The sequence below is a fragment of the Daldinia loculata genome, assembly GCF_022478755.1.
Source record: "Daldinia loculata strain CBS 113971 unplaced genomic scaffold F4817scaffold_3, whole genome shotgun sequence".
Classification (NCBI taxonomy): Eukaryota; Fungi; Ascomycota; class Sordariomycetes; order Xylariales; family Hypoxylaceae; genus Daldinia; species Daldinia loculata.
The window spans coordinates 352,800-367,160 of record NW_026054857.1 but is presented as its reverse complement, the minus strand read 5'-3'; the positions used below and the strand labels follow the sequence as shown (position 1 = coordinate 367,160).

The 14,361-nt window shown below is 48.5% G+C and overlaps 4 protein-coding genes across 4 annotated transcripts; 1 reads left to right on the top strand and 3 right to left on the bottom strand.

The window, feature by feature from the left end:
* Positions 1–46: 46 nt before the first annotated feature.
* On the top strand, positions 47–1,985 carry F4817DRAFT_365813 (uncharacterized protein; the record flags this gene model as incomplete). Its single annotated transcript, XM_049306916.1, has 2 exons — positions 47–70; positions 155–1,985. 2 exons carry the CDS (start codon positions 47–49, stop codon positions 1,811–1,813), a joined length of 1,683 nt encoding a protein of 560 aa, XP_049163188.1. The 3' UTR covers positions 1,814–1,985.
* Positions 1,986–2,434: 449 nt separating this feature from the next.
* On the bottom strand, positions 2,435–5,675 carry F4817DRAFT_365811 (phosphatidylethanolamine N-methyltransferase; the record flags this gene model as incomplete). The annotated part of the gene is made up of 3 exons (XM_049306915.1): positions 2,435–2,822; positions 2,893–5,459; positions 5,516–5,675. The coding sequence occupies 3 exons, from the start codon at positions 5,673–5,675 to the stop codon at positions 2,766–2,768; spliced, it is 2,784 nt and encodes a 927-aa protein (XP_049163187.1). The 3' UTR covers positions 2,435–2,765.
* A 1,777-nt stretch (positions 5,676–7,452) lies between these two features.
* F4817DRAFT_324575 (translation initiation factor 3, RNA-binding subunit) lies at positions 7,453–9,114 on the bottom strand. The gene is made up of 3 exons (XM_049301658.1): positions 8,947–9,114; positions 8,220–8,865; positions 7,453–8,046 (listed from the first exon to the last, which is right to left on the bottom strand). The coding sequence occupies exons 1-3, from the start codon at positions 8,961–8,963 to the stop codon at positions 7,822–7,824; spliced, it is 888 nt and encodes a 295-aa protein (XP_049163186.1). The 5' UTR covers positions 8,964–9,114; the 3' UTR covers positions 7,453–7,821.
* Positions 9,115–9,288: 174 nt separating this feature from the next.
* On the bottom strand, positions 9,289–13,179 carry F4817DRAFT_324573 (uncharacterized protein). Its single transcript, XM_049301657.1, has one exon. The coding sequence runs from the start codon at positions 12,558–12,560 to the stop codon at positions 9,966–9,968; it is 2,595 nt and encodes an 864-aa protein (XP_049163185.1). The 5' UTR covers positions 12,561–13,179; the 3' UTR covers positions 9,289–9,965.
* Positions 13,180–14,361: the final 1,182 nt, after the last annotated feature.

Below are 14,361 nucleotides of genomic sequence, written 5' to 3'. Positions count from 1 at the left end.
AGTTGACGACTTCGGCTTTGCGAACGCATTTCGCATATTTCACACCATGGACTCTGCGCCTCTAATCAAGGTAGGATTCTTCCTCCTATCTTTTCCCCACGATTCTTTCGTATGTAGTCCGTTATTTGCCGCAGCTCACCTTATCGAATCATAGGCGCATGATCATGCGAGAGCCGCATCTATAGCAACCCATTCCTCCGATACTACCGTTGCAGTCAACGAGCATACAAGAGCCGCTGGTGAATTTGCCAACGCCGCGCGGAATACCAGCAGCGTCGAGGCTCTACGCACTTTGAAGCTGCTCGAGCAGCATCATCAAAGGCTTTCCGAACTTCTTCAACTTCCGAGCAAACCTCCTACCTCTCAAGCCGCCTCCGAAAATGACTCCCAGGCCAGTGAAAAGGATGAAGCAGCTACAAGCGTAGCCTCCACTTCACCGCCTACAAAGAACAATGCCACCGGGACCTCAAATGAGAAAAATGCGCAGCCTCCGCCAACCCTCCCTAAACAACCGCGGTACCCCCCGCGAGACCTTGGGGCCTCCATTGCTAGCAATCTCGCCTCTGCCCGCGGAATTCGGTCCAAGTACAGGTCTCAGCCGCTCAGTCCAAGTGTATCCAATACAGAGGCCCCTGGAAACATGGAGGCCACCTCACGTAGAAGTGGATCTAGAACTAAAATGCAGAACATGCTTGACAATTCTGACAGACCAAGTATTACCACCTCTCCAGAGAAAGGGAGACTCTCAAGACAGTCGAGTTCCAGTCTAGAAGACGAAAGATCAAGCCAGGAGCGAGTAGATAATAAGCAAACTAGTGATGATGGTTTCTCCAGGTTCTACAGCGCATTCGGTAGTATCATTAACAGGATCTCTGCACCACTTGCGTTTGCAGGACTGCCCCTAATCAGTGAAGAGCAAGCCGAGATTCCGGCCCCAGCTCCCGCTCCAGCCCCTGAGCCTCCAGTCCAGAAGCGTAACAGAATCAGAGGACCTTCCTCGGTCTCTGCCGAACCCGACCTACGGAAGTTTTACTCTAAAGCCGCCTTACGGGCCGTATCCCGCGACGGGCAATCTGCCAATGACTCCTTCTACGTCGTCCCCACTAGCGGGCACACGGCCTCCTACGCAAGCATCCTATCCTTTGCCGACAAGGAGAAAAGGCGCCTGGAAGCGCAAGGCAGCGCGGGTGTTCTCCTCGAGGACCCCGACGAGGATGACTTCGTCGACGCAAAGGAATCCCAGGCTGCTGCTTCCCGCTTACCCGCCGCCCATAGACTGGCTAGCAAGCGGTCAGATCGGGACAGAGAACTGGCTAACATGGTCGAGGAGCTATACCTCGAGAACAAGGGCCTGAAGGACATGCTCGACAAGCTGAGCAAGCGCCTCCACGCCTTCGAGTCCATGTCCCAAAACTCAGGCATGCGACTCGCAGAAAGCATGCGCCTCATGCGGCCCAGCTCTCCTCTAGCAGGTAAAGCATCCGCACCACCACCCTTATCAACCCTAAGTTCAGGAACAGGCACCGGAACAGGGGTATCGGACGAAGCGCTCGCGAAACGCAATCGCGAACTAGAAGAACAGCTGCAGCTCATGGCGAAGCAGTTGGAGGAGACGGAACGCAACTATAATAAGGCAAGGGCGAACCTCATTCGCTATAGAGAGAAGTGGGAGCAGCTGAAGGCTGGGGCTAAGGCTAGGCGCGCGGGAGGCAGTGGAAGTGCGGTGGGTCAAGGGAGTTCGGAGGGGGGAACCGGGTTGGGGATGGGGATGGGGATGTTAGAGGAGGGGTTTAGGTCGCCTAGTTTAGGCTAGCAAGATAGCTTTGAGTAGGTAAGGTAAGGTAGAGAGCTTGGTTTAGCTGATATAAGATAAGGGGGAAGAGGGGGTGTTATAGAGGAGTTGAATACTATCTATCATTGATGAATTAATGCGCGTGCTCTTTGATTCGTGGTTGACCGTATATGCTTAGGTAGGTAAGTTAGGTAGTTAGTGAAGTAACTTCCCCATAGTCTTTGAGGTATTAAGACCTTAAGGTCAGGTATTAGATGACCTTAGAATGGGACGGTATAGTTAGTACTCTAGGGAGACGATAATAGTAGGTATATATCAGCAGCCTTTTACTATAGCTATAGTCTTAGGATATCTTATAAACATCGTAGTTGACTCACCTAGTCATTCGGTCTACATGTATACGATATATTCCCCTCACTACCTCATATATATATTTCTTCCGTCAAGTCATGTTATGCTATGATCACGATGCTCTAGCTAATTACCTACCTACCTAGGTATGTAGGTAATTAAAGTCGGCATATGTAAACTCATTAGGCGCGGCATGTAAATACTTAAACAATAGAGAAGCTTATCGTCTACTATACATTAAGATAGACTATATTCCAATATCTAGCACCATCATATATAAACTACCTACGTGCCTGCTACATATAAGTACCTAAGTAAACATTACCATAATTCAAGCACCATTTCTTTCATCAGACGCAAAACAAGTACCTTAGGTTGAGTATTTATATTTATTTATTCATTCATTCACCAACCAAAAAACTCTACCCACGAATCGTTTTCTAAACCGCTAACACACCAACACCAAACACTCAATCCCGCTAACTCCGTCCCCGCTGATATTTATGATTACTCGATTACTTGATGCACGGGATACTGCTACAAGGTATGTAGGTATGTGTGTATATATGCCTGTATATGCTCCCCAATTCCCCAATGTTTATAATTACCCAAGGTACCCCTCCTATTTCTCAGCCCCAGGCGTCGTCGTTCCCTTCGAGCAGGACATACTGTAAGGAGCCTATGGTGAATGTATGTTAGTCATACTATGTCGTTTCTATTTTTCGCAAGGGGATAGGAATATCACTTACCAATACTTGCTTCGCATTGCATATCCTCCAAGCAAGATTCCTCACATTTCCATCAGCAGGCACCACCGCCGGTGCGAACTCGATACCGAACATCTGGTGGATGGCATACACCAATCTCTTAGCATACTTGCCATCCCTCTCCACGTGGCTTCCGAACGGCTCCGCGGGGGTACTGGGCGCGATATCTGGGTCACGGTCGAGGCAGTTCTGAACCACGGGCAGGAGCGCCGACTCGATGGCCTGCTGGACCGAGCCCTCGATATCCGCGTCCACGTCATTGTAGTCGAAGTGGTTGACGTGAATTTCGAAGGGTTGCGAGATGGACATGACATTGTGGTTTCCGTCGTGGTGGTAACGGAATTCGAAGACACCCTGCGTCCACCATAGCTTATCTCCTGAGAAGACCATCTCGCCGCTTACTAGGTTGCCGTCGTTGTTACCGGCGTCTTCAACGGGTTGGTCCCATGTTAGAATACCCCTATCCGCCGTAGTAGATTCGAATTGGCCAGGCACGGTAGGTATCCATCGTCCAAGGGATGAGAGTTCGGTGATCTCACGGGACCGATTGTCGGCTACCATATAGAGACCAATCCAATCCTTTCTACCGTGGTTCGCCGGTGCTCTCCACTTGACTTTAATCGGGGCGCCGTATTCGAAAATCATCGTCTTTAACTCGTTAGGGAATCGTCCCGCGGTGCCCTCCTTGCCACTAGCTCGTTCCGACAGAGCGGAGAATCCTGATGCCTCACCTTCCACGTTGATAGAATATTGCTTAGGGTCAAAACCTGCGAGATCAGGCGAAAGCTTCGTCAAGGTGAGACGGGCAGGATATTTATTGAAGAGCGCCGTAGTATCTCTCACGATCGTCGAGACGCCTGAAGCTAACTTCGGGCGCGCGGTATCTAAAAAGTCTTCCACAAAGTGTGACGTCTCATCCATGACCTTATTGACGCTCGACTGCCATCCCATAACAGGCGGAGGCAGAGAACGCTTGATGAATTTCGTCAAGCCAGCTTCACGTCTTAGTTCGCGGCCATAAATCTTTTGCATGTGTGGTTTCTCGACGAAGTGAATAAATCCAAGAGTAAGAAGGTGGCTAATTAATGCGAGAGCGAGTATAGATTTGCTCCATGTGATGATAGCCGCACCCCATAAGCCAGCGGTGCCGAGCACTCTCTCCGGATTGTTTAAGTAACGATAGATCGAAGTATACGTAAGTTTCGCGCCTTGGTCGAAGAAAAAGTCACCAAAGAACCAACCAAACTCGCCGAGAGAATCATAAATGCTCACAGCGGTCCAGATTTGAAGAGCGATGAGGCTAGCACCGATGACATGCCTGAGCAGGACGAACCCGTAGTTCCAGTCGACCGGAGCTGAGTACATCTTCCAGCAGGCAGCGATGAAGGTAGCGTAACACAGACTAAGAGTAATGTGATAGTACCCCTTCCACTGTCGCCAACCCTCCTCTGGAGTCTCTCCAACCTTCAAAAAGTGGCGAGTCCATGCTTTACTGTTAGACTGCCGGGTCAGGATCACACCCAATCCAACGGAGTACCAGAGTCGAACCAAGAGTGCGAGCGAGAAGAATATGGATTGGTACAACGGCGTCTGAGGCGTGGTGATAGCGAAAAGAGCGATAAGACTGAGATTTACAAAGGTAGAATAATCGACGGTCCTTAGTAGGTCGAAGTTTTTGATACCCAACAAATTATGAATTCGGGGTCTGGTGGGTACCTCCCTCTTGCGAGTAGGAGGGTTATACGTCTTCTGAATGTGAGGATCCTCGATGAAGACCAAGAAGGCGAGTTGGGCAGCATGAGCTACGATGGAGATGAAGAGGACAGAGTAGCTAGCGGCAAGCGCTGAAATACCATAGTATCCTGCATACCCAATTGAGTACATTGGGTGCGGAGCCATCTCGAATACACCATCGAAGGTCAACTCCTGGTCGATCAAGTAAAAGAAATCGCCCCAGTACCAGGCATAATCTTTCACAACTCGATGGGCATCGAGTTTGACCCATACGTTGAATCCTATAGTGAGCCATCCAAAGAACCATCGACCAATGGTAACGTAGATAGATTCTCCAGGAGGAACGTGGGCACAAGCGATAGCAAATAGGCAATATGAGACGAAATCACACATGAGAATGAGATCCACAAGTCGTCTGAAGACTAGCCAAGTGTTGTACTCGATTGGAGCTTTCTCAAACTGGTAGTCCTCGGGGATCTTGATCTCTAGCTCGCGCTTGAGAATCTTGTACAGCCATGGCCGTGGGTTCTTGCCGGTTGCCGGGTTTTCGAAGAGCTTCCATTTCTGAGCCCACGCTACAAGTTTGTTATCGTTTGACTGCAAGCGTAGAAGGATGCCGATGCCAAGGTTGTAACAGGCACGCCAAAACAAAAAGACAACGGCGAACACGGGCCGCCTCAGGGAGTCCGGGAGCAGATACAAGGTCAAGATGTGGCCGGCAAGAACAGCAAGGACAATTGCATCCGATATATTCTTAGGTTCCCTAGGGTCGAGCAATTGCGACACCATATCATGAGTAGTAGGAACCGTGAAGACTATTATGTAAGTATTAGTATCCGGTGTGGATTCATATTCTACTTCATATGCTTACTTGTTCCATCCTTGGTACGGCCATAGGTCTTCCTAGGTTTAGAAGATGTCACGACGTCTTCACTGCCATCGTCACTGTCACTGTTTACATGTTCATTCGCCGTTACCTGTCTGTGGCGTAATTCGCCAACCTCGGCAGCGGAATCACCGGTTGTGGCCATTAGACTAGATATCTTATGTACGTCTAGATGTTCTCCGGCAGCTTAGATATCAAGCAATGATGCGCAATGAGCCTCGTCTACTAGCAGCCATGTAGAGACAAAGAAGAGCCAAAAGTTGAGTTTGGCAATTGGGAGCGTTGAGAGGAAATAGATAAGAAAGTGTGGGAAAAGAGGTGGAGGATATTATTTTTTCTTCCAATAGACAACTTGGCGAATAGAGAATATACTTTTAAATGCAGAAGAGTGTGGAAGAGTTCAATTGGATGACGAAGGACAGGTACCACGTGAGGTGCATTTAGTACTTTTTTGTTGCATAACCTTAGGTACAATGTAAAACCTAGGTAAACATGTACTGTATGTTTGGGGCATACTTATGCCGTGACCGGTTTCTATCCACCGGTTTCTATACATATATACATACAACGTCACTATGGCCTCAAACCAAAGGCAAACCAATCCAAACTTTACCAATCCCGGTTCATCAACAAATTTTTGAGTGTCAACGAATACTACATGTACCCAGTCAAATGTCGCGTGGGATGGTACATTGCAATGTATTAATTATTCGCCATGTATTCCTAAGGCTGAAGGATTGCTTTCGGATGCGCGTCACATGCAAGATGCAACATCCAGGTACCAGCACGTTCTGGAATGCACGAGTCTGCAACATCGGCTAATCAATCACCACATGCACCAATAGGAGTGAAGAAGACGTTGGAGGGGCAGAGGGGGGGTTGGTTGGTAAGGAATCTTTGGTTACCCGATCCGACGAGGGGTATTCCGTCGGCTACGCTGGAATGACACCATGATATGAGGCAAGTCTTACGTAATGAGCTATAAGGATATTAGGTAAGGCCTTGGCTTGTAAAGTTTAAACTAGAAATATGTCTTGGTTACCTACATAAGTTGATAACGAGCAGATTTCGTGTCTATCTTAATAGTTTCATTTATACAAGGTAAAAAATATAGGCCGTAAACCGACCGAAATGTCGTTACCTAAGGTAGAAGCAAATTTATATAATTATAAGCGGTTCTGACGATATGCTAATTTGTTAGCCTCATATATAATAACATCCTATGATATGGCAAGTTCTTACAAGCAAGTACCTTATAAGAGAGATGAAAGCTGGTGCTAATGATAATACGGGGGTGAGGGGTTGCGGGTAAATGTATTAAAATTTAAGTGTTTTTACTCAAGAGTCTAAATTCTAAGATATTGGTCTTTACATGTAAAAGGAATATGGTACCCGAGACACTAGGTTTACTCTAAGGTAAGGGGCCTGGACCTTACCTTCGGACGAGTCCTTGATATGAGGTATGTATAAGATCACCCTAAACAGAGAGAGGAAGGTAGCTATTGCCTTGAAACCCCATGTTCGACATTACAAGGTATTTCTACGTGCAAAACTACATCTATATTTAGGTTGCTATAAAACTACATGTATGATCCGACTTGATTGGGATAAATATTCAGGTTAACATATAACATATAATACTCACAATGCCACTCATTATATTAGTACCTGGAATATTATAATATCGTCTATCAGCGAATTAATACAGAAACGAGATAAACTACCTATGTACTCAAGCAAGTGAATACAAGCCCATCTCCTAAGATCAATAAGCTCCCTTTACTCTACCAGACTCTCATCTCATCGTTAATACACCTTATCCTCCACCAAGACCTACAACAACCGCAGTCTCTAGGTACTTATCAGGGAAACCAGATCTAGATAAAGCTAGGTAGGTAGTTAAGAGCTATCGGGTCATTGCATGAGGGAACTGGATGGTAGATTTAATATTAATTACCTATACTTGGCTCATATAACCCAGCATTCATATATCGCGTGAAATAACCCTTAAGATAAATCACACAGGGCTAAACATGACGAAGAAGACATTTTCCCGTAGAATGATATGTGTAACGAGCCGAATAAATTTAGATAAGGAACCGTGTCCTATTGTGCCTAAAACCCATTCATTCTATTCACATCACCCAGCATGGCAGAACCAGCGCTATAGTACCAAGCCCTTCCATACCGTATCATGCCATCCATCCACCCATCCATTCGCATAGTCACAGACTATACTAAAAGAAAGTGTTTCTTGAGAATCCTTATCCATCCTATGACAGACAGGCAGTCTAAGCAGCCTTCTTGGCAAACTCGACGCGCAAGATAAGATGCTTGAAACCGTAGCCGTCCATCTTGTTGCACGCCTTGACGGCGTCGCTGCGATCCGCGAAGCTGATGAACGCGAAGCCCTTGGCGAGCCCCGTCTCGCGGTCCTTGGCTAGGAACACGCGCGTTACCCGGCCGAACCGCTCGAACATGTCGCGGAGCTCGTTCTCTTCTGCCATTTCCGAGACCTGTGGTAGATTATGTTAGAACATATGTCGTAGATGTTGGAAGTGTGGGTAGGGATAAGGAGGGAGGGAGAAGAAAGAGAAGAATGGAATGGGATGAGATGGAGACAGGGGGTTAGATAGACGGATAGGGGGGTAGGTAAGGGGATATAGTTAATAGAGGTTGTAGAACTCACGTTCGTCACACGCAGCGTAGCAAGATCGTCCCGCTCGCTGCCATACTTCCCACCGCCCATCCTCTCGCCACCAGCCGCGCCACGGTCTCCCCGCAGCGCCGGCGGGACATAACTGCCCTTCTTGCCCGCGCCAGGAGCACCCGCCGCATTCGCCGAAGGCTCGTCTCCCATACCGGCAGCGACATCGGCAGCGCCCTCGGCGCCGACCGGCGCCATGGTATCCTTGTACGGGCACCGCGCGGTGAAATGTTCGCCGTTGCAGATACGACACTTGACCGTCTTGTCCTTGAGCTTCTCCTTCATGGCGTTGGCGTTGGGGTCCTTAGCCTCTTCCTTGGTGTCCTTGCGCCAGTTCGTGCTGAGCCGGAAGATGATGTTCTCGCCCACCGACGTCGTGTCCATCTGCGGGCCCGCTCCGTCTTTTTCCGAGAGCCCGAATTTCTGCCATGTCTTGCGCTCGGCGACGCGCGGGTTGACGACCTCGCGGTGCGTGACTAGGCGGATCCGTCGGGTCGTCTTGACTTTTTGCCCGTTCTCGTTGTATCGGTAGGTGATGGTGGTCTTGGTACCGTCTTTGTTCTGGATGGTTTGGGGAGGAGGTAATTCTACTAAGACGTCGTCGCCCTCGTCGTCGTCGGCCCAGTCCCTGTTTGTGCGTTAGCATATCACATCCCGTAATCAATCGTTTGTGAAGCCGCAAGAAGATTAGATTGTTGAAATCTCTTACCTAGCTTTGGATGCCATTTTCACCGTGTCTTTTCCGTGTATTACTTGTAATTTTCTTGATAAATAGAACCTTGAATATTGATGATGGCGGTTTTTTAATATGTTTTGGGAATTATAATTTCAGGTCAGAGTTTCTGATCAAAGTGTGGGGTCTCAAATTGTCTTATCGGTACCACAAGATTTGCCCCGCGCTATCAATTCAAGGCGAGGGTTCTCTAATAACTCAATTTAATTGGCCCGTGCACAGAACAGTAATAGTGTAGTGTACACTAAGCAGCCTGTTGCCCCAATTCCCCTTCTTATTAGCATCACTTCAACAAAACAATACAACTATTAGAAAGAGAACAACTTCAATTGTTCTCTTTCTAATATATATACAGTTTTAAAACAACCATGAGATTTATTCTCAGTTGAGTCTTGTCATGAAGCTTTTTATTTATTTTACTTTTTGATACTACCTACAGTAGTAATACATTGGCATCCATATAGAAGGTGAGTAGAAGCCCGATATCCTACCCCCCAGCCTCTTCTTGGTATGGATTAGCACCTAGACAGCCTAGGCAGACATAGAAAATATTATCTGCTGTTACCAATCCGTAACATGTACTGTCCTCGGACACAAAATACTTCCTGGTGTCAGCGCACCGCTCATATCGTCTCATCTCTAGTCGTATCTATCGTGATATCAAAAAGCTATCTCTTCGTCGTCTTCGTCTCTTTTCATTCCCACTAACCCCTCAAATGCACTATACTATACTTTTTTTTCTCTTTGGCTAATGAAACAAGATTCCCGCAAGGGCAAGTTGGTGTCTTTTCCCCCATACAATAAATAGGTCTATGCGTAGTAAAGCAACACGAACACAATCGCAAAACGCCGTCATTATCATGGGTTGTAGGGTTATACAATGGTTTACAAGAAGGGCAGTAAGTAAAATCAAGCACACACAAAAAAGGAAATTTTCTGTCCTTCAGTGTGTCGAAGGGCAGGGATATGTAATAAAAACTACCAGCAGGTGAGCATCATGTCTTCATGCTCCTGGGCATGGTAGCCGCATGCTTCCCCGGAAGTGGAGGAAGCGCGTAGGTTGGTGGGGGAGTAGGAGGTGGGCCTTCTGAGAGGTGAGGCATGCTTCTCCTGGTTAAGAGGGCTTTTGGGCTCATGTCTACCGCCAATAATTGCTTTGATGATGCCTCCTGCTGCAGGGCCTTGAAGGAAGGCACCGAGCGCTTAGGCGAGAAGGCTAGGGGCGGCGATAGCGTGTAGGCTGGCTCCTCGATAGAGGGTAATTTGGAGGTCTGCTTGGGGCACGTTAACGAGTAGCGGCTCTGCCGGGTTTGGTACTCGTCAAGCGGCGGTGTGCGGTTGTAGGATACATATTTGGGAACCGGGGCCGTCGATACTCTCCGCATCTCGAAAGATGAGGCGGGCCTGCGCATTAGCTCGGGAGCGTCCGCAATCTCTGAAAACTGGGCGCAGGCTGGTTGAGGGATGGATGATTTACTTGTCTTGGCTTGGGGACGTGCCGGACCTTGTCGACTGGCACGCACATCATCTGTGCTACGACGCTCCGTGGCGGTGCTTTGAGCTCCGTCGGTGATCTGCTTCGACAGATGGCTCTTCTTCGGGGAATTTCCCCTTTCCTGCGACCGCTGCTTCAAAGCATTGCCAGCCCAAGAGCTGAATATGGTCGGTGAATCAGGCATCTGTAAAGCAGGTACCTTGCTGGTTGGGTGGGTAGATGAGTTGGACGAATAAAGTGATCTTGGTGACGGCTGATCAAGAACAATAGAGAGGGGACGAGAGATGGGGAGGGTTGTCGGCGGACTCCTTCGAAAGGGAGGAGGCTTAGCGGGCCCGTCTCGGCCAACTGCTTGCGCCTGTTCAGATCGGGGGGTGATTGCAGACAGACTCAACGACGAGTATCGTCTACCCACTGCATGTGGTACGCTAAAGTTAGGTACGAATTGACGCCCGTCGCCATGACTTGATTTAGGAGGGGGAGGAGATAGGGTCAAAGACGGATGACTACCCATATCCAGACGATGATCGAAAGCAGGGATCATAGTCTGCATCGACTGTCTGCGATTTGCGATCGCGGCGGCGTTGGGACGCGGCCTAACCTCGGTAACCTCGGGGGTAGGTGGTAATGGTGATTGATTCTTTTGGAATAGATATTCCTCCTGGCTCGAGAAACTTGCTCGAATTGGAGAATTGGCCGGCGACGACTCCGCCGAAGATACAATTGTCCGCTGTCCGGATGAGACGAAGGAAAATCGATTACCACTGCCGGTGCCACTATCTCGGAGGCTGTCTAGGCGTTGACCATCCGACGAAACCATACTCGAATCATCATCCACGGTCGACTCCGACAGTCGCTTTAATGGCGGGTTGTTGGAATCGCTCTCTTCTGTAGGATCGACAAGCGCATTCTCCTGAGTCCACGAGAAGTCCTGGGAAATAATACGCGAGAAACGGGCCGGATCTCGAACAACAATGGTCCTCTGGCTATCCTGCGCCTTGAGCGTAGTAGCGCCGTCGTCCGTTTCGGGGTTGCCGGTTTCCGAAAGCTTCTTCTTACCGCCTAGCGATTCGATCTCCCGTCTCAGGATAGCGAGCCAGGCATCCATAATCTCGGGGCTTTCGAAAACAAGCAGCATGTTAGAGACTTGTCGCTTCTCGACTCCTCTTAGGGCAAGCCTAGACCTAAGGGATTTCGCATCTGTAGATGGGTTTCCGTCGGCATCCGTGGATGAAGTCACTCGAACAACCCAATGCTTTCCGGGAATTAGGTCGCTAACATAAGCAGCCGAGTCTCGAGTGAGATGTAAGACCTTTTCAGGTAACCTATTGAAGGAGCCCTCGGCCGCATATTGGAGTAAATATCCAGAAGTGACAAGTGCGTAAATCTTGCTAGTCCATTCCGGCGCAAATTTGGATTTCTTTTTCTTATCTCCCTCTGTCTTCCGCCCTGCTTCTCGTCGGTCAAGAGTGATGTCACCTTGTGAAAAGTCGTTCTGTAGTGAGCTATCTTTGGACTCGCTGAAGCGAACGAGGGTCTCTATCGGGGTGGCACAAGCTGGTAGTGTGGCATGCTTAGTTGCTTGGGGATACATCTTGAATAATGGCGGCGGATCAAAAGCCGTAGTCGGGCTTGTCGGCGATACTGGTTGACGAAGTTTGCTTTTGTTAGCGGGATTGCTACCTCGCCGTCCTCGATAACTTATTGAAGAAAACGATTCAGTCGGCGATGGCTTTGCTAGCGCCAAAGGTGAAGGTAAAAGGGAAACCTCAGAGCGAGACGAATGAAGCCCCCGGTTGAAGACACCGATATCAGCTAGCGAGGAGCGTTTCCCGCCATGTCGTGGTGACTCTTTTGGTGATGGTAATGCTTCCTCTCCTGTCTTATCATCCTTCCCCGTTCTCGACCTGCCGAATAAGCTCCTTAAGCCAATCCTGGATTCGCGCTTCTCTAATCTCTCTGGCCGTAGCGGGATTCTGTTCTCATTTTGAATAATCGTTATATCTGGCGGCCGTGCTCGCCGCATTTCGCGTTGGCGGTTCAGGAGCGTCTCGAGAGTCGGACTCCTCGGTCCAGCAACGTCTACTTCAGCCATGTTTTATGGAGTTGCTGAATAGTTAGTAAGATAAATATTAATATATATGATATAAGTAGCTTTTTGTTATAGTATAGTTGTAGATCCTGGATGTCGATGATGTGACGTGGGATAGCTAGTCAAACATATGGAGCGCGAGTACAAAGCTGTCGACGCACAGATGGTAATAAGATAGGTTAAGGTATAGCCCTAAGACGGCGAATCCCCAAAATATCAGTCAACAACCGAGATCATGAGGGGAAAGGCAACGGGGCCGCGATGGTGAGGTCAGGGCAACCCTGCGTTGCAAAGCCGGAAGCGCGGTTCGTCCTTGGAAGTCCAGGCCAGTAGAACTATGCAACGGGTCTGACTAGCTCGTGGATAGCTTCAAGCTAGAGCGGTAGATGACAGCAAGCGAACTGCCAGAGGTGGAGTTAGGGCAGAAGAAAGTGAAGACTAGACCGGGAGCCCGTAAGGCGGGAGACGAGAGTTTTTAGAAGGTTAAAATTAGGAATTCACATTTTTCTGCTCTAAGCCTTAACAGGTTGCTAGGAGGTATGTATGTACCTATATATGTATATGCAAGTTTGTAAGTCGAGGTTCGGTCTCATGTTTTCTTTTACCCCGAGAATGGTATGGGATGGGATGGGATGGGGCGGGAACGGGAGACTTTACACAACTGAGGTCCCATTGTACATATGTCCAAGCCCCGGAGCCCCAATGGCCCGCACGCTGGTGAGAAAAAATTGGAAGAAATCGAGCCTTGGCTGGGTTGGGTTGCCGGGATTCGCGCGCGGGAACCCCTGCTCCAAAGCAACTCGAACTGACGAAGTGGGTTGGGAGTATGTAGGTATGTTAGGTACTTGCATAGTATTGTATGTATTAGTGTAACTAGTTATACCTACATACCTACATATGTGTTGACGGCAAGGGGAACAGGTTTAGGTGCCATCCCGGTTAGGGATCTTCCTCCAGCGCTCCGGCCCTCGACCGTGCGGGACTTGCGGACGCTATGGTACATAATGTATATGCTATCCACTGTACCTGGCAAATACCTGTATTCGGTAATTCGGTTCTATTTTACATAGGACTCGTGGGATTGTGAAGCGCTAGTTGTAAGGTAGACCCGTAGTTGTAGCTCGTAAGGCGGGCTTCCGGCTACATAGAGTTGCAAGGATATAAAGATACAAGGATACAAGGATACATATGTGGGTAGGTGATGGGCTTAGGTTGTTTTTCCCCCCCACCACGGACCTTTTTTTTTTCTCTTCCCCATCGTGTAAAGAAAAGTACCTTTTTTTTTTCCCTTTTCGATTTGACAGCAATGGAATTTCATCCCGTTGCCGCCCTCGATCTTGTCGAATTTCAGCATGCGATCGTCCTGATTACACACGAATAAATGACAGATAGGCGCGGAGCACGACAGATACGCTATATATTTCATATGCAGGCGCTGGGGAAAACGCCTCTTTCGCGGGAACACTGCCACTAAGAGCGCTAACATTCTTGCGTTCGTCTGACACTCCTCACGCCTCGGAGAGAGCCCCGGTTTAGAAAAGCCTAGTTGGGGAATACGTACCCTAATGTATAGGATTTTATTGTTAGTTATTGTTCTTCTTCTCTAACTACGTAATGTATTCGGAGAGAAAGACGAAAAAAAAACTCCCGCCTCGCCTCCAGAAAACCCTCCCCTTCTGCGAAGCATACCTACCTACATAGGCGCTCTACGTAAGTGCTTACAACAGCCACTTACAACGGCCAATGATTAACTGGGTATCAAACTTGAATACCTATTCCGCAGCAAAGCTTTGTCACATTGCGT